Raw genomic sequence first — 24,534 nt, forward strand, 5'->3', positions numbered from 1 at the left:
GGCGGGAAAGGCTTCAATCGGCGTTTGATTCCTTTTGTCTGCCTAGAAGCGGCTCTTGTAAAAATACTTGGAAGGGTGGGGAGGGGGGAGATGCTCCGTGCGTAGAGACGGACTCACCCTGTAACGATAAGGCCACCTAAATCAAACGCCGAACTAGGGCACGAAGACGAGCCTTCCCACTCGCTATGTCGCGGAGCGCCCACGACGCGTTGACGCCGGCCGTCCCTAAGGCCGACGCGCCGCTTCCTCCGGAGCCGTCCGCGGAGGCGGTCAGGACCCGCGTGCGGGCCGTGGCACGGTTTCTACGGCGCGTGCTGCCGCTATGCCAGGCCCACACAGTGGAGTTTTTCACGCGGGGTCTGTGGGAGGAGGTGGCGGCGCTTCCTCCGGAGGCCGTGTTGCGCGAGCTGAGCGGCGAGAGGCTTCGGCGACTCCTGGGAGAGCCGCCTCCACAGCGCCCTCTGGAGGAGGCCGCCGGTAAGAACCTTTCAAGGGTCTGAAGCCGCTTGGCCCCGGTGCGAGTTTGGGAAAGGGAGGGGGGCGCCCCAGGGATTTCGCTGCAGAACTGAATGGCCATTCAAACTGAATGGCTAGGACACTGGTTCCCAACCAGGGGTCCGCGAGAACTAAATTAAGGTCCACGAAACAAAGTTATAAACCCATAATACATTACTATTTTCAATGAAAAGTTCTCTATTATAAAAATATATATTCAAATTTTATTCTAAGTTTAATGTTTAACTAACAGTTATGATTAAAGTTTATTTTCAAATTCTCTGAATTTTTATTTTGAACCTTGGGGTCCCTGCACCAAACAAAAAAGTCCTAGTGGTCCCTGGTCAAAAAAAGGTTGGGAACCACTGGGCTAGGAAGAGAGGGGACGATTTTAACAATTTAAACATTTGCATCGTCGATGGCGCTCAAGGAGGTTCAAGGCATATTAAAAAAAAAATAAACTGCCCCCACAAAATAACATTGGTTTGAAAGTAGGAAGCAGAATAGTAATGCTAGTCTCATTTTCTATATAGGGATAATTCACAGTGGGTAGCCGTGTTAGTCTGTCTGCAGTAGCAGAAAAGGACAAGAGTCCAGGAGCACCTTAAAGGCTAACAACAATATTTGCTGGCAGGGTGTATGAGCTTTCGTGAGCCACAGCTCCCTTCTTCAGATACAGCTAGAATGTGAATCCATCTGTCTATATAGGGAGTCTCGAACAATGGCTGATGAGTCCCTTCGAATTTAAGTCCGACTTCGTGCTTTTTGAGCTGTACAGAGTTGTGCAGTTACTGTTATGAATGGCATGGTTTTCAACAGTAAATCAAATCGTGAATTTCTGAAACAAGGGAATCGATGCAGGCGTTTTAGAAGGTTCGTTTAGGACTTCATGGTGCTCAAGCAAACAAAGGTCGATTGTTCCGGGTGCTGACAAACCTCTGTTCAGTTCATTGGTTGTGGTGTTTGAAGTAAAAAATAAATAAACAATGAACATTATTTAAAAGGAACTTCACTTGACTTCCTACAGAAACATTCTCAGGAAATTAATACAAAGAGCCCATACAGATAAACCAAAAGCATTTTGGAATAAAGGATTGTTTTCAGAAAACTGAAAGATATGGTGATCTCCTTGGGCAGACCATTGCACAAGGTTGGAGTAGCAACGGAGAGAGCCCAGGTTCAGGCTGAAAAACAGCAAACACTCCTAGTGAGCAGAACCTGGGAAGAATGCAAAGAGGATATGAGTTAACGTGAAGAGAGATGCCACTCAGATAAGGGCCCTTTTTCCTGGTGTAAGCCTTTATTTTTCCTTAGGAATGTACTGTTTGTTATTTAAACTTAGAGCTGGATATCGTTAGCACATGGATGACATTCATTCCCAAAGCTCTGGACAAATGCATTTAATGACCTGAAAAAAATTAAGTCACATGGGGGACAATACGAAACAGCTGGGGAAAAATTCTCTCCACCAAAAATGCGTTTATAATTTTGGAAATAGGAAGTGTCACTTTCTTCTGCCATGATTTCCCTAACTGGGAAGGTGGATCTAATTGGTCCAAATCCCTTGGAGGAGAAGGAGGAAAGGGCAAAAACAACCACAACAACGTGGTTCCCACCAGGATAAGAGCCTTGACTTCAACCCCTCTTTCAGATTAGCAAAGTAAGTGCAATTAGTAGAGTTTATGTTCATAGTGGTGGCCATCCTATATGCTGCAACACGATACAAGTACTTGTTCCAATGACTCCAAGTGGTACATCTGATTATGTCTTCTTCACACATTTAAATCTTGAATTCTCAATTTTTTTTAAACATAGAATAGGTTGACCAGTATGTTTTGTTTTTGTAAGAAATCTTTGTCTCAAATGTATCCCTACTCACTGACACCCCTTTTCATTTTCAATAGCCTTTTTCTTCATGATGGCCTCAGATTTGTGATTCAAAGCTAAAGTGCTTACAAGGCTTACAGACATGGAACTTTGAATCACAAAACTGTGATCGGATGAAATAATATATATCTGAGGAAGCGAGCACCAGTGAAACAAGATATACCGTATATACTCACGTATAAGCCGGGTTTTTCAGCCCAAAAAAAGGGCTGAAAAAGCCAAACTCGGCTTATACCCGGGTCAATACGGGAGGGGGGAACTTACTGACATCATCGCCGCCATCGCCCGCGAACCTTTACCCGGCCGGCAGGGGCCTTCCTGGGCCGGCAGGAGGCCCCTGCCGGTCGCGCCGCGGCTGCCCACGCGCCAGGGCGCCTTCCTTCTGCCGGCAGGGGCCTGGAGGGGCCTCCTGCCGGCCCAGGAAGGCCGCGCCGCCGCAGCCGCTTCGCTGCCGCTTCGCCGCCTCTCCGGGTAAGTAGGGGGTTCAGGGGCTCTTCCCCCTCCCCCCCTTGGATGGCACTGGGGTCGGGGTGGGTTGGGGTGGGTCGGGAGGGCCCGGGAGGCCGGCGGGAGGGCGACCTGGGGCAGGGGCGAGATAATCCCTGCGCTCTAAAATGTCACTGTTGATATTGCATTGAGCTGTTTATATCCACCATGGTGACTTTTGGAAACGAACTGCGGGACGGTTTTTTAAAGAGGAATCCTATAGGTCAGCCAAGAGCAGCTGAATTTCAGAAGATACATTGCAATACGACATGGAGGATCATAGCGTTGGTATGATTCCTGCTTGTGGAACGGACATGTGAGATATTTGTGGACAGTATATCAACTCTGTCTTTATTATTGTAACAGACTTATATTGAGTTATAAGCCTTGTTTAGGATTGGTAGACCGTGTTCATAACAGCACTTGTTGACTGGTACTATTCACAAATGAAGGCATGAGAAAAATATAAAAATAACAAAAGATTTATAAGTGGCTGCGTGTTGAGATATTTATTCCTGAACAGGAGATTAGCCAGCATCTACCTGGCAGTTGGCAACCCTAGCCTTACAGAGTTTGCCATTGATGGGTCTACTTAAGGGTTGGGTTTTTGCTTTTCTGGAACATGTCTTGGAGCTGAAACATTCTCTTTGGTATTATCTTATTCTTGTGAGACATTTTTACTTTTGTTTTAGTGTATGGGCTAAAATAATTTTACAATGATGATTTCTAGTATTTTTAAGGTCTTCTTCTTGTTCCTTTTGCTCAGATCTTAATTGAAATTCAATCCAGATAAATGTTCATTTTATATAAAAGAAACGAGAACAAACATGTGCGCTGCTTAAAAGTCACATAAGCTATTGTACACAAGCAAGTTTATTCTTCCCATAAATGTAAAGTTTTGTGGTAGCCAGTTGCATACTTGCCTTACACGGGTATATAAGTTCTAGCAGTCTCCAGCTGTGACTCTGTCTCCACTTATCAGAACTCACAGCGGGGTATGCCAAAGGTGATGAAGTCTGTTTGTGTGTATCCAGTTTCTTTTAGTTTACCCACAGCTTTGAAGTGAAGGGATCTTTCCTCCCTATCTACACAAATTAACTACTCCCTAGTTAGTCTGCATTTGTTGTTGTTTGAGTACAAAGGAGGCAGCAAAAAAGCTGTTTCTCATTTTTGGATTCACAATGTAGAATTGTGCTGTTGTGCATCTGATTAACAAATATATTATAATTTTGTTCTAAAGCTCTTCCCATGCCTTATTTCAGTATTTAACCTTCCTCTGTGTCTTAAGTTTGCTGCCTTGCATTTTTGTTAAATGAAAGTAAGAAGCGTTTAAGCTATAGGGTAGTAACATATAGGAAAGCAATAATGATGATCATTGCTATTAGCTGATACAGTGTTAAAAGTCTAACCATTAAGGTTGTGGTATGCAAAGTTTGGCAAATAAGGGATAAGCAATTGGCAATTTATATTCCTTCCTCCATACCATAATGGTGCAAGATTTGCTGGGCTGCAAGGATATTCCTGTTCAACTAGTGCTGAACCCCAGCAGTATGCACCATACAAAAATTACCTTGAGGTGCTTACTGCAGAACTTTGGAAACTAACCATCTAGTTCAAACCCTGGGTAGTGCAGTATATGATGCAGAATATTTTTACCTTGCCCTCCCTTTGATGTATGGGAACAAGATGAGCACTTCAATTTTCCTGCATGTGTGGGAAGTTCCCATGAGTGTACAGCAGCCCTTAACATAACTTTTCTATATTTACTGTTGACAGCAAATTTGACAATCATGTGCTTGTTATATATTGAATGGGAAAAGTAGTTTCCACACACCCATGCCAAGTACAGGATCTTATTATGTCTGTTTATATGCTTTTATTCAGTTACTGTATATGTACTTTATTTTAAATGTTTTGAATGTTGATATGTTCACTGCCTTGAAAATCCTGTTTGGGTGGAAAGGCAGCATAGAAATGTAAATAAATAAAGAATGACAACTGTTTCTTCCTGTTTGCCACACATCTTTGGAATAGGAATATTTGACCTAACTTGTGCAGATTCTGTAATTAAGAGTATAATATGCAGCCATGTAAGATCAGTTAATGAAAACAAATATTTTACATGTATATATCCATAAATTGGTGTTTGTTCTTTTGAACTGGGTCACACTCTTGTTACTGTTAATAAATAACTTCCCCTTTTTTCCCAGATGGCTGTGATTTTTCCAACATTTTCTGTGAACATTCTCAGAAGTTGATCAATGTGCGGGCTTTTGCTCTGGCTGCCAAGTATTACTCCATGCCAAATCTTGGAGTGTGTACCTTTTTAGAAGAGATGCTTAAAGCATTCAATAGCCAACAGCAGCCAAGATCTGGTGAGTATTCACACTACAATATAAAGAAGTATGCTAGTATTTTGTGTACTTAATGAGTCATATTCACTGTTCATGCTGGCTTGTACGTCTAAGCATTGTTTCTTCCTCCTGAGGCCATTTATATTCATGGTACAAAAATATTTGGAGATCTTATGAGCCAAGTAGGAGGAAACTGCTCCTAAACTCTGAAGCAAATCTAGTCCAATCACCAGGCTCAGTATGTTCAGTGCTAGTGACTCTATCTTCTTGCCTCTTTAATTTCCGTTATCCATACATCTAGCTCTCTGCAATTTTTCATGTAAGTCCTGTAGAACTTCTGATTTCTTCCTTTGAAAAGCAGCTATTTGTCACTCCACCTTCCTCCCCCCATTCTTCATGAAAAAGGTTACATTCAGCTACCATGACAAATCTGTTTTTCTGTGATATGTGCAAACACAGCTTATTCTTGTGTTCACATGTCTCCTCTATTCTACACTCCCTTCTCCCAGTGTATGCAGAGCATGATTAAAAGTTTTTCTGGGTTTGGATATCCTTGAATCAAGCTGTTGTGTCCCATGCCATTCAAATGTGGGTGCTGGAGCAAATTAGAGCTTGTTTCTTCTTCACAAAACTATAGCTGAGAATTCCAGTTTATGGGAGGAAAGAAACTCTATTTAACCAAGGCTCCTGCATATGTATATATCACAGTTTGAGCGAAGGCCTCCCAGATGTAGACACTTTCAATTGTACTCTGCATACAATAGAGTAAGGGGAGGGAGTTTTTGAACACAGAGGCTGGCTGTTTTCATAGCTCTCAGGAGCAAACAGTCAATTGTCAAGATGTCTGAATGTGGCTAAAATGGTTTTCTGTGTAGCATAGCGAGGGGCTGCTTTTCAAAAAACTAAAGCACAACTTAAACAGCAGAGTTAGTCATGTGATTCAAGATCATGGCCATAATGGTGTCATATTTAAATATTTTTAGAATGTGGGGTCCCCGTTCTGAGTTTCTCACTCAGTTTTAAGCTTTCTGGTGGCATTAGGGATCAAATTGTTGTTTTTATTAACAACTGCCAAGTTTCTTTCTACTGTAGCCTGTAAACTTACATGGTAGAGATTAATAAATATCCATCATAAATAAAACATGTAATTGCAGCATAATCTAAACTGCATGAAATTTTCTGGTTTTATACAGTTTTAGATTATATTGCAATTATATAAGCTATAAACTTTTTATGTAATGCTTACAAAGGTTTGTTTCCTTTCATTACATTAGCAATACAGTCCAAAGCAATTTCACTTCACTGGACTTAGAATTTAGAACTGCGCTATGAAAGAGTGCTTATTAATTACCCTGGAGTTGCTTGGCAGTCATCTGGTCAGGGCAAGGACCAAACTACAGAGCTGTCATGTGGGTCTTTTAGTATGATCACTAGGATCTTTAAATGTTGAGTACTTTCCAGACTTTCCTCAATTTGTTTCTGTATTCTAGAAAACAGGCACATCTGTTAAGTGTTGAGAAATGTTCTTGAACAAATAGCATTTTAAAGGAACTTGCACACAATGAAGAATGTTACAACATTCAAACATATTGTGCTGAGAACTCTTTCATATGTTTTTCATGATTTTCCTTATCATAAAAGAAAAATAGTCCGAAAGGATTACTTTGAAGAGCTATGCAGTTTGTGTTAGAAATAGCCAAAATAACATAAAAGCATGTCATCCACTTCTAAGTTACATTTTCAAAAGTATCCTTTTCCTTTAAAAAAAAGTAAGTTAATGCTGTTTCTGAATTCCCGTATATAAAGCACTAGTCCCATAAAACATAAATAGGGCCAGAGTGCTCAGATATTTGTACTACTTCTACATCTAGGTTATCTGAAATTAAAGTGCATACAGTCAAGATTTCTTTGCAAAACAGAAAGGAACCTCAAAAATAAGCCTTGTAAAGAAAGAAGGGACTGAAGAAAATAGCCAGTACACTGAATGTGACATTTGCTTCTTTTGAAACATATCCTAACACTCAGCAAAGTTTCCCTTGGTAGAAGACCCACTTAAGTTGGAAGGAGGCTGGAGGAAGGCTTCAAACTTTGCAGTGTCAAGTAGTAGGATACAAGTCAACCATCTCATGTGAAGCCTCTGTTGGAATATCCGCTCCACATTTTAGAACTTTCCATGGCCAAATCTTGTAAATGAGACAACATACTTTGTAAAATGCCACTAAACATTATATTTACTTCATTATTACTCTTTTTAGGGATGTAATGTAAATTGATGTGAATGTAATTTGTTTACTGAAAACAAACATCAGAATAAAGCTTTCCTGGAAAAGGATTCTTTATTGTGTGTCGGGGGGGAGGAGTGGAATAAGAAAAATCAGCTTTTGAGAATTGGTAGGTAACCAGGGATGTATTTGTTTTGAAATCCTAAAGTTCACACAATCTGAGTTTAGTTCCATTTCCCCCCTGATCAGACGTAGAAATGAAAACAGATAACTTCATGAATAATAAGAAGTCACATGAAGTACAGTTGATGTCCGCGCTGGTGGATGGCATTGCAAAGTATAATGGCTTAAATCAGGTAAGAATTGGATTGAATAATTAGTATTATATGCTTTTAAAATAGCAATGTTTGTTCAATACTTGTCTGTCTCCCGTGCAAGGCCCATGACTGAACTGCTGCCAGTTGCAAGCAGCTAAGGCTAAGAAAGAGTACCTTTGGTGAAGGATTCAGTTCTAGGAGGCTCAGTTTGTAGAGCATCTGCTTGGCATGCAGAAGGTCCCAGGTTCAATCCCTGGCATCTCCAGTTAAGGGGACTAGACAAGTAGGTGATGTGAAAGACCTCTACCTGAGACCCTGGAGAGCCGCTGCCAGTCTGAATAGACAATACTGGCTTTGATGGACCAAGGATCTGATTCAGTATAAGGCAGCTTCATGTGTTCAGGATCAAATAGTTAAAGAGTCAGAACCATGGACAGAGTACAAGGGAACCAAATTTAGAACGAAGCCTGGCAGCTAGGCTAGCTTTCAGTATTGCTCTAGTTTTAGTCACGAGCCTGCTGAGCTCTGAACTACTGCTGGACAGAGGTCTATGACTGAGGACTTGAGTCCCTGGGAAACTTTATTTAAACCTTAGACCATTGCTGCTGTGTCCTGAATTGTATGTTTGGTCCCTTGAACACTGCACCTCAGGGCATAGCGGTGGTTCAGTTAGGATGCTAGAGGCTGTGATGGCTTTTCAAGTGGGATCAGTGGCCTGAGTATACTGGAAAGGAGACAAGGTAAGGAGACAGTGAGAGGAAATCTATTGGCCTTAATTTTGATTCCTTACTTATGCTTTCTGATGTGGAAGCTTTCCAGATGATAAAACGCAGACTCCTAGACATAGGCCTTCAACTCACAACACTATGTCATGTAATTGTCTTTTAACCATTTTGTAAGGTTATATTAAAAAAATATTTCTGCATGCAACTGTTATCTATAGTGATTTTATGCCAATAATGGACGATATCAATGACAGACAGTGAGAGGGCCTCACCACGAATGCATGCATAGGTGATACCATTGCTGCTTTAGTGGAGGAATCTAAGCATGTTCTCCACTGTAACTCACACAGCAATCTAGAGCTGATGGCCCTGAGACCTCTGGCACCTTCCAGTTTCTCTTCCTGATCTCTGTTCCTTATCTCTGAGAATCTTGAATATATATACTTTTAAAAAAAAATCAGTATTCCTGTAGAGGTCTTCCAGCAAAGCAGTAGAACGATAGGTCTAAATGGTCAAATTTAGGAGGTATGTGTTAAAACATGATGTACAGGTTTTATTTGTTTGTTTCTCAAGTCAACTTCGTAAGAATTTCATGGAAATAACTACTTGTATTCTATATGTGAGCCAGTGTAGCACAGAGATTGGGAGATCCAGGTTCGAATTCCTGCTCTGCCATGGAAGCCTGCTGGGTGACCTTGGGCCAGCCACATGTTCTCAGCCTAACCTACCTCACAGGGTTGTTGTGAGGATAAAATGGAGGAGAGAAAAATCAATGTAAGCCATTTTGGGTCCCTGTTTGGAAGAAAGGTGGGGTATAAATAAGGTAAATCAGAGAGTTTCATGGGGGTTTGTTTAAAGTTCATTTTTGCTTGTTTTTTTCTGGCTAGGAAGTCTCTCAGGAGGTGGGATGGCTGTGCTATCCCTGGCTGTCACCTATCTCCCACCCACACTCAAGATTACTCTGATAGTGTGATTAAACTTTGCTTTAGTGTAATGTAAGACTGTTCAACACGTTGGTGGATGCTAAACTGGGATTCTCTAAACCATGTTTTTACCTGGACATATTTAGTACTAACTGTAGTTTGCTGTGATGTAGAGAGATCCCAGTTTGTTTAGCAGCAGCACCCCTCTCAGCTTCTTGTGATTCAGCTATTGATAATGCTTTCTCCTCCCTTCTACCTGCTTTCCACACCTCTACTAGTGATTTCTCACCAAAAGACAACAGCTCCATCCTCTTCCAGGAGAAAATGTGAAGGAGAGTGGGACAAAAGTTATTTTGCTGAATCATTTCCTTTTATTAATTGCCACATACACAAAAGAAATCATATTTTACAGTCAAAAGCCATTCCCTCCTGTTTATTGCTCTACCTTCCTTTGCAAAAACAGAGCTCCCCCTTCAACCTGTTGCCCCCTCCCCACCATATATATCCCAGAGGAAATCAACCGAGTGACTGACCTGGCAGTGATCATGTGTTTCTTGCTGGGCCTTTACTTTCTTTCTCAGAAACAGGTTAAGGAACGTGGCAAAAATGGCGAAAGAGAACAAGGGAAGGTGTTTGATGGCTAGAAAAGATCTAACTTTGTCGGAGTACAGTTTAGCGACACTATGAAGCAGCTGGATGAGAGGGAGAGAGTGGCTGGCAATCATCAAGAGGGAAAGGGGAGTGAGGGGGATCAAAGGTGAATTTTGCAAGCAGGAGGGATGCTTGGTTGGCCCTGCCTTCCCTTCCGGCTGACCATACTGAATGGGTGTCATGCATAGTAAGACTGTGTCATGGACTTCCGGTGGTGCTGCTGGGGAGAGCACTCCATTTCCCCAGGCTGTCCTGGGAGAAATCCAAGTTTGCGTTATTTCTGGGGTACATAGATACCCCAATCCGACCCTTGCAAGTGGGTTGGAAAGCAGGAACTCCCTGCAGCCCGCAAACGCGGTTTGACCTCCTAGGTACTCTGAGGGGGCTTTTTAAGCTCCTCGGAGTCCTGGACGCCGGTCCTGCGAGGGCACTAGGGAAGGACATCGCCAAAACGCAACTTAGGCATCAAGCTCCACCCTCCACCACCTTAATACCAACATAAGGACTACATAAAGAAAAGAACCTCACCTCTTGACACCCAAGTGAGTACAAAAGAACTCTTCGTCTACTTACTGGAAACTTGAACAGACGGGGGGCTGATAAGAATATTTCTGGGACCCCCATTCCTCCTTAATCCGAACTGAAAAAGTTTGATCTGAGTTAGCCATCGGGATTAGCGACAGGAGCCTTATCAATCCGATCAGCCTAAACCATAATAAAGAGTCGGAAGGATACCTTTTGATTGACAAGAACTATCACCAATGGGTCCAAGGGAAGGGGAGGGTGATTTTTCTTCCTGATTTTCCGGCGAAGAATATCCTGCCACGTTTGCAGTAAGGGAGCGCCTGGAATGGAAGACCCTCTATAACAACCTATCTATCATCGGAATTAAAATAACAGGAAGTAGTTGTAGGACCGATTACGCGTCGCACTCGAGTTACTTGGAAATCATTCCTGAAGGAACAACCATCGAGAAGAGGCGGTAGAAGGTCCACGGCACTAGCAACTTCCTGTATACTTCCTGATCAGCCCGACCTAGAGCGACCGAAAAAAAACTCACTGGTATTTCAAAATTTTAAAACGCAATTCTAGAGCCAATTTCGACTCTTTTCAACCCGAAAAAATTATAAGGCTGATGTTTGAATTATTATTTTTTAATTAGAACTTTAAAGGCCCTGTCTGTGGACATGTATTTTACCAGCTTCTTTTGGCTTAATACATAGCCCTGCTCCTATGAAATCAAAGGGAATTTTACAGAATTCAAACATGGAAAAAAAAATACAGGACATGCTTGCTAAACATTCTGAGGCGACAATTAAACAATTAAAACAGATTTCAACACAGATGGCTCAACTGATTTCAATGATGACGACTCTTGACCAATCATCACAGGTAGGCAATCAGAAGTTGGATCTGGTTATAGAAGACATAAAAGTCTTGAAAATTCAAACGATGACCACAAATACAGACATACAAGCAATGGACTCTTCTGCCCAAAAAGCCATGGAAGAATACAAGGATACAAAGAAGAAGACAGAAGTTCAAGAAAGCAACCAGCCGGCGATAAAGAGATCAGACATACAAGAAATAGACTTTTCATTTAAAAAAGTCATGGAACGACGTGTGGATATAAGGAAGAAGAGAGCAGGACAAGGAATACAGATTGAAGCCACGATGGAGATGAAGCCCAGAAAGAGTTATTTTTGGATACGTATCCTGTCTGAGGAAATGAGAGACAACAAAGAAATCCTGTTCCCTTACCTGACTGGCCTATTTCAGTTACAGAAGGAACTATTAGACCATGGTTAAAGGATTGATTTAAATATGATTGCTGGATCCAAAGGCTTTGATAGTGTGGACGGGTGGCATGGCTATTAATGATGTAGTGGAATTAAGATTAAGACATCATTTTGGGAATAAAGGGCTAGAAATTCTTGAGAAAAAAGACTGGATTGTTAAAATGTTTGAAGTGGCAGAAATGGCAAAACTCACAGCTATTCTAAATGAAGAAAATGACGTTCGGTTTCTGGGGGAATGGGGGGCGTGGATGCATTATTGTGAATATGAGTTAAAATTGGGAAGAATGGAAGAATATTTTCTAATCTGATCCAGAGGATTATTTTTGGTTTTTTTTTTAATAATGAATAAGCATAATTATATTTACTAACAGATTATGGTTTTTTTTTATACAGGATATTGATAGTTTATTAAGATTAGATTAACTACGACGAGATGAACTTTTTATTAAGAGGAAGATAGAGGTGAAGGGGAAGTCAAAATTTTCCATTTCTTTTTTTTCTTTTTTTCTTTATTATATGTTATGGAACTGTAACAACTTTAGGTTAGAATTGAAATTTTATATTGTCATAGATGTTGTTTAATGCAATGGAAAAATTTTAGTATAAAATCCAATAAAATCTATATATATATAAAAAAAAAGACTGTGTCAACAGCCAGGCAGCGCAGGATAGCGTCTCGGGATTCTGCCTGGAGGCAGGAAAGGGTGCAAGCAGGAGACTAGCCAGGATTAATTGAACAACCTTTCAAACGCAAGTGGTATAAACCTTAATTTTAAAAGATGGCTGCCTGCCTAGCCACTTCTATTAGAATGTTAGACGAAAAATTGAAGATTCAGTCCTTGTCTATGAATTGCTAAAAAGTATACCTTGCTGACTAATCCACATAGATTCTCACAGTTTATAATAATATACCATGTGTTGTTGAAAACAAAGCGTTCCTTTTCCAAAATATTTATAAAACGTTCTTTGGTATCAGTTGAACAGGCAGATTTTTTTTTTAGGACTGAAGATTTATTGCCATGAAAGAGCTTTAGCCTTGTTGCATTCATATTTTTTTGTCTTTTGCTTACAAAAAACTGTATTTGGCCATAGTGCTTAACCCAGTAAAGCTTTCACTATGTCTTGGAAATTTCATTTTAAGAGTTTATACTTGGCATTGCTTTTCCAAGTTGAGTCAGTGGTATTTCAACAGGGATTAGCTTTTTCCAGTATGTTTTATTTCAGTGTGCTTCACATAACTTTCGCTTTTCAAAAGGGAACACAAATATTCATTACATATTTATTGTGTGGATGTTTTGTTTGTTTTTACTCCTTGATTAAAAAGTCAATAGAAATGGTTTGCCAAGGTAGCATTGGCAGGTTGACAGCCACTAGATGTCAGTAGAGGAAAACACAGACAATTTGCCTTTGGAGCCTAATCGTAGTTTATTGTACACGAATCTATGAGCAGCATTTTAATGCAATGGTGAAAGGGGTTGAAAGAACAGAGATACTATACACTGCATTAATATATGATGGCAAATTTCCCCTAGTTCTGAACCATTTCAGAAATTCCTTTTATCTTTGTTTGGGACAATGATATTTGGTTAGGGGTAACCAGTAGCTGAAAGGGATGGGAATTTTATTAATGGTATTTATGTGTTCTGTCTTTTCTCATATCAGATGTGTATGTTTTCATACCTGAAACCATTAATTGGTATCCCACTTTTTATGCTGTCCTTGTTTAAAATGTCTGTGTATTTTGAAATTGAGTCTCAGTGAGAAAATCAGTAAATAATTTTTGTTTTTATCAATTGAACCAAAATAGTTCCATCTTTAAAGCCTCTCAGACTGGAGTTGTTCTTTGTACTGAAGTTAGAAATCCTTTAGATTCAAGGATATTTTGATAAAATAATGGGACTTTTAAAATAACATAGAATTTGAGAATGTTTGCATTTTTATATATGACTTTCTGAACAGTCAAAGCACACATTGGATCAAACCCATGCTGCTGCTGGAAAACATCTTTTGTGTTTTGAAACATAATTAATATTATGGTGCCATATGGCCTAGGTGTCACTTTGCTACCTCCATTCTCACAAGATAGCTACCTTTCAACAAATATATTTAAAATTATTGCAATTCTGGGGACAGTTTTAACCTTATTGCTTGTATGGAAAATTGGAAGGAAACATCAACATATTAAGTGCATTATATGATCCATAGTTTTATTATAATTATGATGCTAATAGTTGCTGTTTTCCTGAAAAGAGTACTTGCTAGTTTTTGATTCTTGTTGTTATTCACATTCTAGGTGATTGACCTGGGCTCTGGAAAAGGCTACCTGAGCTCCTTCTTGTCATTGCAGTATAATCTGAAAGTTTATGGAATTGATTCTTCAAATACAAACACCCATGGAGCTAATGAAAGAAACAGGAAATTGAAGAAACACTGGAGAGCCTATCAAAGTCAGGCAAGAGCAAATGTCAGAGGCCAAGTGTTGGAAAAGGAAAAAGAAAGACCAGAGCAAGATAAAGAGAAATGTAAAGCAAATATCAGTGAAAAGCTCTTAAGTACTAATAACAGTCTTCAGAGTCAGGCCCAGGTGGCTCCTCCAGATTCTATTCTTTTTGAAACAGCTAATATTTTCACAGACTCCAATACGTCTGTTACTAGCAAACAATATATACTTCCCTCTGGGGCTCAGGTTCAGCTCAATGAGAACAACATTTCAGAAAATGCATTTCTAAATATTTTGCCTGCTGATGCTGTGGAAACGGACTGTTTGCCCAAAAGTAATTGCCGGGAGCTCTGTGAAGAGGAGAAAGAACGAAGGAAAATGGCGTCTCTTAAAGCCAAAGCAAGCAGATCAAAAGAAGCTAACATATATTCTCCATTAACATCCTATATCACTGCAGAAACAGAGCTAAGTGATCTTGTTACAGATCTGGAGGTTATTGAATTTGTTGTCCTAGTTCATGCTCACTAAAACCTGATGCTTGAAATCTTTATCCTGCTGCTTCTCTCAGCCAAGCCTTCTTCCAGCCTTCCTCTGGTGGACATGACTCTTCCAGGGGCAAAAGGTCCACAGGACCTTCCATCAGAGGAAGGCTCCTTAAGCTAGATGAAAGCTTCAAGCTTTGTTAAGATAAAAGCCACTGTGTGAGTTTTGAATTCGTGAATCAAATAGGTAACATTTGCTTTTCTTAAACAGCGTGGTGCAAATGAAAACATGTAGAATGTTTTAAAGTGACACCATTGTTGTTTAGAAATAGCATGCTAAATGTCATTTCATAAATACAAGTTTACGTAAGTGGGATTATGGTTCATAAAGCATTTCTCTGCTCTCTAGTTTACTTGACGCACTGTTCTCTATTTCTGAAAAGATAGCAAACACTTCAGCCTATATATAAGGTAGGATTCTTTCAGTCTTCAGAAACCTGTTCTAAGTAAAATTGCCCTTTGTTTAAATTTCTGTTGTTTCCAAAATGTTTCTGTATTATTATTTCATTGTGTCTAAAATTACGTTACAATGCACAAGTTTTAATACTAAAAGATATTTCACCTTGATTGTTACTTTGTAGTACCAACAGTGTACAACTTTTTCATGGTAACATAAGCCAAAGAGGCAGAAGCAAGAGGAAAGCCAGTAGGAAGGGAGGTTAAACAATGAGGTCCTTGGTGAGGTTACTAGTGGGAGGGGAGGAAGTAGCTCCAGGCACTCCTTTATTCCTGCATCCAGTTCTAGCTGAGAACTCCCTTCCCTCCAGTTGCCAGTGATGGTGCCATCAGGAAGAGCAGAAAGCAGCCAGGCATCCATTATCTGTGCCTGGATTGAACCACCTGAGGATACTTTCACACCTACCAGCTGACATCATTGAGGCCGCCAGAGGCAATGCCACCCATCATGCCTCAGCTGAGAAGATCTTTCCCAAGAAACATTTTCAAGAGAATGTAGGGTGTCACATATTCAATTTTGAGTCCCATAAGCAGCTTTGCGACCTTAAAAAGTTGGTTAAAATAAACTGGGGGCCCACAAAACTTGTAGGGGAGGAAAATCCTATCCCTCCACAATGGACCCTGCCCCCTCCTCTCTTTTCAGGCTCCTCTCCATTTTCCTCTCTCATTTTTCCAGCCCCACCCCACCCGTTATCCACTTTCTTTGCAGTCTTTTGTCTAAACCTCTCTTTTTATTATGATCCAAAATAAAGTTTAGAATTAGAAGAAGCTGTGACTCTCTGACCCCAAACCTGAATAAAGAAAGAAAACCTTGTGATTTCCCCCCAAATAATGCATTATTGCTGATTAAATGGCATTTATTGATGTAGGTTGCTTAGTCCTACAGCCTTGTCCAGCAACTTGTTTTACTGGAAGATCACTTTAAGAAATCATATGAAGTTAGAGCATTCCCACTCCCTCCCATCATTGTTGCTCATATTCCTTCACTCCTTTCCACTTAATCCAAAGTAACTTTAATTCTTCCCGATTTATGGAGAGGGGTGAGGTGAAGGAAAAATTGGAAATGATGACACATGATTAGTGTTTGATGTATCATGCACCTTGCTTAGTTCTAAATTCTGTTGGGGGGGTTCTTCCTGTTCTTAGGACTGCGTAATGGTGGGTCTGCACACATGTGGTGATCTCGCCCCAAGCACTCTCCAGATTTTTGTTGCCAAACCTGAGATAAAGGCAGTTTGCAGTGTGGGCTGCTGCTACCATCTGCTGTCAGAGGAACATGAAACAGAGAAAGGTACAACAAAATTTCTTCTATTCCAGACAAGTAGCCAGTGTGATTTTTTTAATTGTTGTTTAACAAATAGCTTTTGTTCTTTTCATGGAATTATTTCTTGCTCACTTTAATTACATTTTGTTGAAGGCTTTCTTCTGATGCCCTGTGGCTTTCCTGTTCTGCCACTCCTTTCAATATCTGTACTGATTTTAGACCTATTAATGGAAAATTCTTTAATCTGGTTATTAAAAAAGCTGCTTTTACTTGACTTCGGTTAGAAATATGTGTTTTGTTCATCATTATATTTTCAGCCTAATAAAGTTTATATCAGATTTTGCCCTTGGCAGTGCACATATAGCGACAAAACACTAATTTATGATCCAGTTAAATGCATATGCCTGTATTTGATAACATTTTGGTCACTCCTTTAAAAAGCAGCTGCTTCAGTTTAGAGAGGGACATTTTGAAGCTAGCACTAGAAGATTATGGCAGCAATCTGCATATTTCTTATGCTGGTTTAGCACCATAGTAACCAGGCCAGCGTAAATATATGTACATCAGTTTAAGGAATATAATAGGGGAGCAAACATTAAAGTTTCAGAGAATTTAATTCTTGGAAAATGTTCATATTTTGGTTTGTGAGGAAAAAGTTTACCATTTACTCTTGACAGTCTCTCAGAATCAAGCCTATTCAGTCGGGCTTACTCCCAGTTAAGTGGTCTTACAATTGTAATGTAAGTCACTATACCCCTGGACATACCATGTAGTATCATAAGAATAAATTCCAAAAGGATAGCTTTGTTAATATTTTGCAGCAAAACCAAGAATGAAGTCTATTGCACCTTAAAGGTTACCACATTCATTGCAGCATAAGCTTTCATGGTTTACCACCTACTTTGTTAAATGTGTTCTATGTTTAAGAAGTGGCTCTAGTTTGCAAGAGTTTATGCAGCTGTCTTATTTGTGGGCTTCCTAGAGGCACCTGATTGGCCACTGTGTGAACAGACTGCTGGACTTGATGGACCTTGGTCTGATCCGGCATGGCCTTTCTTAAGTTCTTATGCCACAATAAATGTGCTGGTCTTTGTAAGTTTACATAAATGTAAAGGACACACAAAGACTAAATCAAACATTACCAGCATGTTGTGACTATGTCTGTATGAGCAATCGAGTGATAAAATGTAAGACCGACATCAGTGAAATCAAGGCAGTAAAATCTACAGTAGTTACGTAGTCTTTGTATACTAATTTCACCAAGGTCTTGATGTGCTCTGGTAAGGTTACTGGATCATCATTCCCATTCAGCGATGGTAGCATGTATCCCGGCAAGTGAGCAGTCTCACTAGTTGCTGTTGGTTAGTGGTATATTTGATATACTATTCAAATATGCCCTGGGGTTTCAGTGCAGTGCTCACTTCTGAGATTCCACCCTGCTCGCCTCCTCTTGAAAACCTTCAGTTCTATAAACTTCAATAACTAGGCAAAAACTGTTAAATGAATTAACATGGAATATCGAAAGGCTGTTGAGTTGGGCACACGCAAGTCTGTTCTAATCAATGAATTTAAATGCACGATTATTTTTGAATTGTGGTCCTTGTTTGGAAAAGCAGTTCAGCTGTTCACATGTAAAAGGATTGTTCGTTCCTTTAGAATATGTACTATATAGTACTGAATATATATTGAATCTCAGTTTTGTATGACTGAAAACTTGAGTTTTGCATATCTGCCCTCCCTGAGCAATGAAAGATCCTTCTTCTGTCTCCCATAGTCTTTGTGTAAAAACTAGTCTCTTTGATACCATGGCAACTCATGAATGCTCCAAACAAAAGATCAAAGCAGTTGATTTGATTTCCATACTGTCTTTACTATATGGGACATGTTTGCTGTGTTTGAATCAGTTTGTGAGATACTTGACACATGGCTGTAAAGAAAATAACAGATGTTTTTAACCAACATGTATTCTGCAATATTTAAAAATCATTATCTTTTTAAATTTCACTGACAGTTTTGTGGCTGTCTGACAATATGCCTGCTAAGTGACCAGTTCAAAACACAGAGGGTTTTTGTTGTAGAAACTGTTCAGAAGAAATTCAGAGTTCTGGTTTTAATCTGTAAATGTTTTGCCTGAAACATACAGAACAGAAGTGTTTCTTCACTGAAAAAGGAAAACCATATATTATGTTTTGGCTGCAATCCTATGCACATTTTCCTGGGAGTAAGTCCCATTGAATTCAGTGTAATCTAGAGTAGGCCTGCTTTGGGAGAGCCAGCTTGGTGTAGTGGTTAAGATGTAGGACTAGGACCTGGAAAACCCAGGTTCAAATCACCACTCACTCCATAGAATCTTGCTGGGTGACCTTGGGCCAGTCACACACTCTCAAGCCTGACCCTGGCTGGCATTTGGATGGGAGACCTCCAAGGATTACCAGGGATGTGATGTGGAGACAGGTAATGGCAAACCACCTCTGAACGTCTCTTGCCTTGAAAACCCTATGTGTGTGTGTTAAGTGCCGTCAAGTCACTTCCGATTCATGGCGACCCTATGAATGAAAGTCCTCCAAAATGCCCTATCTTTGACAGCCTTGCTCAGATCTTGCAAATTGAAGGCTGTGGCTTCCTTTATTGAGTCAATCCATCTCTTGTTGGGTCTTCCTCTTTTCCTGCTCCCCTCAACTTTTCCTAGCATGACTGTCTTTTCCAGTGACTCTTGTCGTCTCATGACGGGACCAAAATACGATAGCCTCAGTTTAGTCATTTTATCTTCTAGGGTCAGTTCAGGCTTGATTTGATCTATAACCCACTGATTTGTTTTTTTGGCAGTCCACAGAATCTGTAACACTCTCCTCCAACACCACATTTCGAAGGAATCTATTTTCTTCCTATCAGCTTTCTTCACTGTCCAGCTTTCACACCCATACATAGTAATAGGGAATATGATGGCATGAATTAATCTAGTCTTGGTGGCCAGTGACACATCCTTACACTTCAAAATCTTTTCTAGCTCCTTTATGGCTGCCCTTCCCAGTCTCAATCTCCTTCTGATTTCTTGGCTGCAGTCTCCCTTTTGGTTGATGGTGGAGCCAAGGAATAGAAAGTCTTGAACAATTTCAATTTCCTCATTGTCAACCTTAAAGTTGTGTAATTCTCCTGTAGTCCTATGAACTCCTGAAAACCCTATTGGGTAAAAAAAAAAAAAGACCTGCTTTAGATTTCTCCCTTATTGTAGCTTGTGTCTTGAAGGAATCTATAAACACTACTCTAGAACCTCGTAAGTGTTCCACTTCCAGCGGATAACAAGAAATATCATTGAGTGCTGGCTTCCTGATTCACTGTAATGTCGTTAGGGATTTCTTACCAAAATTTATATATCAAACTGTTACATTCACGTAACTTGTAATTATAGTCAAGTGTCCATGCTGACAGCTTGTGTATATAGACAACATAAGCACACAAGATTATTTTGTCATTAGTTTAATCAATACATGTTCAAGGATGGATGCTGAATTGTATTTTTTTTTAAAATCTTCAGAGACTACAACGGCAGTGGAAAGCAAAGATATGTTTGGAAGACAATGGGATTATTGTGTGAAACCATATAAAAATGGCTACTGAATCATTCAGGATTTAATATCTTACAGGGATACATTTTCCATTTCCTCCTTGAAAGAAGGACCAAATTTAGTGAAGCTATGGATTGGTATCCCAGTTCTTTTCTACCGTTCCATAGTCCCTTCCAAGCTTTCACTGTACATATGTTGGTTCATTTCCTGAAAACTAGGGCTGTCAATTCGGTTCGGTCCGAACTGAAAATCAACCGAATTTCCCCTGATTCGGTGCTTTTCTGTTCGGACGGATCCGAACTCAAAACTGGCGGGCAACCGGGGGGGCCGAATTCAGCGAGTTCGGGAGTTCGCGAATAAATTCGGCCAATTCAGCCGTCAGTAAGCAACATAACCGTCAGTAAGCAGCATTCTCCTCCCCCGGCCAATCGGTGGGCAAGCTGGGTCTTCTTCTGGCCAATCAGTCAGGATTGAGTACTGGAGGAATCAGCTGATGTGCGGCCCGGCCAGGGAGAGAGAGAGAGAGAGAGAAATCCTCGTGTGTGTGTGTGGGGTGCTTGTGCACATTCGCTCCTTTCTGTGGCTGCAGGGGGCGCATTTTTTGGGGTGCACACACAAAACTTTCACTGGAACTTCAGATGAAGCTTTTTAAGGTACCCCCCAAGTTTTGTAAACATTGGGTCAGGGGGTCCTGAGATATGGGCTCGCCCCTTTTTCTTTCCATGGCTGCAGGGGGCGCATTTTTGGGGGTACAAATCCCAAACTTTGAGCGGAGTTTCAGACCAGTGTTCTTAAGATACCCCCCAAGTTTTGTAAACATTGGGTCAGGGGGTCTCGAGATATGGGCTCTCCCCCTTTTCCCTCCCCCCTTTTCCATTTATGTGGCTGCAGGGGGCGCTTTTTGGGGGATATAGCCCCCAAACTTTTAGCATAGCTTCAGTGAATTATTCTTAAGATACTACCCAAGTTTTGTAAAGATGGGTTCAGTGGGGGCAGAAATATTGCCTCCCCCCCTTTTCTCTTTCCATGGCTGCAGGGGGCGCATTTTTGGGGGTGCAGACACAAAACTTTCACTGGAACTTTAGATTAAGCTTCTTAAGGAACCCCCCAAGTTTTGTGAACATTGGGTCAGGGGGTCCCGAGATATGGGCTTTCCCCTTTCCCCTATTGGGATGAATGGGGCAGCCGATCCGATCCTGTGTGCATCTCTCCAGAGCAAAACGTTCCGTGCCTAATTGGAATCATCTTGGATTACAGCCCGTCCTGATGGAACAGAAGACAGCCACAGTAAGACCCCTTTGGGGGCTTTAATCTATAATTTTTCTCCTGTGTATGTGTGTGTGTGTGGGGGAAAGCAGAGTCTGTGTGTGTGTGGGGAGGGAGCAGTTTCTGTGGGTGAGGGGGAAGCCAAAGGGGGCTTTCGTCGGTTCTGCCTGGGGTGTGTGTTCCCCCTCGAGTCTCTCGCTCCCTGGTTTGAGGGGGGAGGTTTCAGTTGTGTGTTGCAAAGGTGTTGTTTAACAAGGTTGTGTTTGCAGTTGTTTTGCTAATTTCTCCGCTGTTGTCGGGCTGGGAGCTTTGTGCGTGGGCGGCAAGCTCTGCTGAGAGATGCACAACATTAAGGGTGGGGGGGACCCCTTTCAGGGCCCATATCTCAGCCCCCCCTGACCCAATCTTTACAAAACTTGGGGAGTCTTTCAATAAACGTCCTTTGAAGCTCTGCCGAAAGTTTGGGACCTCTAAGCCCAAAAATGCCCCCCCCCGAGCCGCGGAAAGGCGCGGTTGTGTTTTTAATGGCTTTATTCGGCCGAATTTGTTTCCGAACTTTGAATTCCCGCCGAATTGAACGGATCCGAAGTGGGGGAGTTCGGACTTCAGCACGTACCGAACCCACAAGGGCCAAATTCGGCCGAATCCGAACTGTACCGAATTTTTTTTTTTGACAGCCCTACTGAAAACACCAGCATCTTTTGTAGCTGAAGTACCTAGGAAAAGCAAACAAAGATCTCTGCTTTATTGTCATGCTTGCATCCAAATTGTTCAGAAGTTCTGCTTCAATAGGTACAATCCATCCTTCTCATTTTTTTTAATGAGAAAAGTGTAGAATACAATGTAAAAGCTAAATAAATATTCCAGTTGGAATCAGTGGAACGCTGTGTCACCTTGCAGTTGTATTAATTGATCAGGAAAAATACCTGTCTGTTTTTTTAGAAAAACAAAAAAAGTCTGAAATATGCAAGTGCACAAGGTATTAATTTTTATGTAGCTTTTAAATAAGCAATTTCTTTTGTACAGAAGCTGGAAGAAGGCATATATATTTGTGTATGCAAGCCTTTGTATAAACAGAACGTATATAGCCCAGGGACTGCCTAGCTCCCAACACCATAATTTAAGATGTTATTCCATTCACTTTTCTGTAGAACTATGCACACAGAAGTTGTAGAATATAGTTAGGAAACTGATTGATTTTTCTAAAAATTCAGAATGATTTTCACTCAAGTGTAACAGCGTTTAGTATTTGTTGGTTGTGATCCTTTTTTGTTATTAGCAAAATCTCTCATATGAATGAAAATAAATTCACAATTCATTTCACACTTTCAGTTCTATCAATACAATGTTCAATATGAGATAAGCCTTTGGTTGAAATGAATTTGAAGCGGTTTCAGCTGCTTTAGAGTTCGTCGTATTTACAACAAGGGCATACTTTGGAAACTAATCGTATGTCAGCCTTAAGTTGTTTAATTAAGGCATTTAAAAAGCATGGGCTGTTAAGCACAGGTATATAAAATGCAACAATTGTCCTTATGTCAGACAAAATGTTCCTATAAAACATTAATAAGAAAATTCAAATGGAAAGCAGTTCACAGTTTCAGAATGTCATATTCAAGCAGGGACCTGAAACAAAACATTATCTTATATCCTCCTGCCCCCTAGGTGAAATGCTCCTGTTCAGGGCTCTTGTCTGCTTGAAACAGGAATATTGGAACATTAGACAACAATCCTTAGCTGAGGGGAGGAGGTTTCAGAAGAGGTAAAGGATTTTGTTGTTGTTCTTTCACATCTCCCAGAACCTGCTCTTGGCCTCTGTTATATGTGGACAGATCATCACTCAAGAGTGACCATCATTCTCCAAGCAATTAAAAGTAGCTGTCTACCCCTTGTCCAGTGCTGCTGTAATTTTTCTTATCCTTCCCTGGAAAGTTACCATAGCAGCTTCTTTCCTCTTTTAAATGTGAAGGAAAAGGAGGCACATACCCATGCAAACCTTGCCTCTGGGTGGGAAAACAGCCCCAGGCCACTTTCCCATCCATTTCTCCTGCTCCTTCATATGTGGATAGAAAAGGAGCAAGCTATTGACTCCCCCACCCCCCGGCATCAAAACTATTATTTGCCTCTTCCGTGGAAAACCTAAGTAACTCTGGTTTGTTCCTTGCAGGGCAAGTTACAACGGGTGTGTGTGTGTATGTGTGCGCGCATTGGGCGAACAACAGAGGAAAGGTTTTTGCACCTGCTCTGAAATGCTGTAATTTTTTTACAAGCTGCCATTTTGTGACTGGCTTCACTTACCAAGGCAGCATTATGTGACGGTCCTTACCCATGGAGCCACCATTTTGTCACTGTTAGCTCCCAGCCTCTTGAAAAAAAAAGTAGCTCAGTGCTAAACTATCGTTTAAGATGTTCTATAAAAATCCAAAATATTAGCCCTTTATCACTAAACAGTGGAGGACAACAGAGGTTTCTTGAAGGTGGAAAGAAAAGTATCTTTTTCCATTTCATGAAACCTTTCCCCTCCAATTTATAGCTTTGAGGAGGGAGGCAAAATGTCTGTGCCTCAGGCTGAATCTCGCTGCTCTCAAATCCAATCAGAGGCTCGGCCTGAGGCAGAGAGATTTCCTTTTCTTTCTTAGGGCTGTCGGAAAAGGTGGAGCAGTGCTGTCTCAGGGCCAAACTAAAGGTGACGGCCATTTTAAAAACTTTTAAAATGGCCGTCACCTTTCGTTTGGCCCTGAGATAGCACTTCTCCGCCATTTTGAAAACTTTTAAAATGCTGCGAGAACTGCAGCATGATACTCTTTTCCTCTCTCCGAAGCCTTTTCAAGTGCCAAAACAGCTGTGAGGGGGAAGAAGCCCACCAGTGGCTGTTTCAGCACTTGAAAAAAAAGCAGGGGAGGGGACAAGAGCATTGGGGCCTCACAGCATTTTAAAATAATAGAAAAGAGCAAGAGTCCAGTAGCACCTTAAAGATTAACAAAATTTCTGGCAGGGTATGAGCTTTTGAGAGTCACAGCTCACTTCTTCAGATTCCATTTTAAGGTGTCTTTGAAATGGCATTGTTACCCTTGTGGTGGCCACGAGGCTGTCATTGTATTTAGTTTTGCCCTCACAGTGACTTGAAACCAAGCGGAGGCT

At 40.8% G+C, this 24,534-nt stretch overlaps 1 protein-coding gene across 1 annotated transcript in view; it reads left to right on the top strand.

Moving 5' to 3' along the window:
• The first annotated feature begins 185 nt into the window (after positions 1–185).
• METTL25 (methyltransferase like 25) overlaps positions 186–24,534 on the top strand; it is a 57,678-nt gene continuing 33,329 nt past the window's right edge. Inside the window, exons 1-5 of the mRNA XM_056846746.1 lie at positions 186–477; positions 5,079–5,243; positions 7,694–7,800; positions 14,153–14,791; positions 16,444–16,588. Coding sequence (XP_056702724.1) covers positions 186–477; positions 5,079–5,243; positions 7,694–7,800; positions 14,153–14,791; positions 16,444–16,588 — 1,348 coding nt within the window. The remainder of the gene's footprint in view (positions 478–5,078; positions 5,244–7,693; positions 7,801–14,152; positions 14,792–16,443; positions 16,589–24,534) is intronic.

Source organism: Euleptes europaea, chromosome 3, assembly GCF_029931775.1.
Source record: "Euleptes europaea isolate rEulEur1 chromosome 3, rEulEur1.hap1, whole genome shotgun sequence".
In the NCBI taxonomy this organism is placed as follows: Eukaryota; Metazoa; Chordata; class Lepidosauria; order Squamata; family Sphaerodactylidae; genus Euleptes; species Euleptes europaea.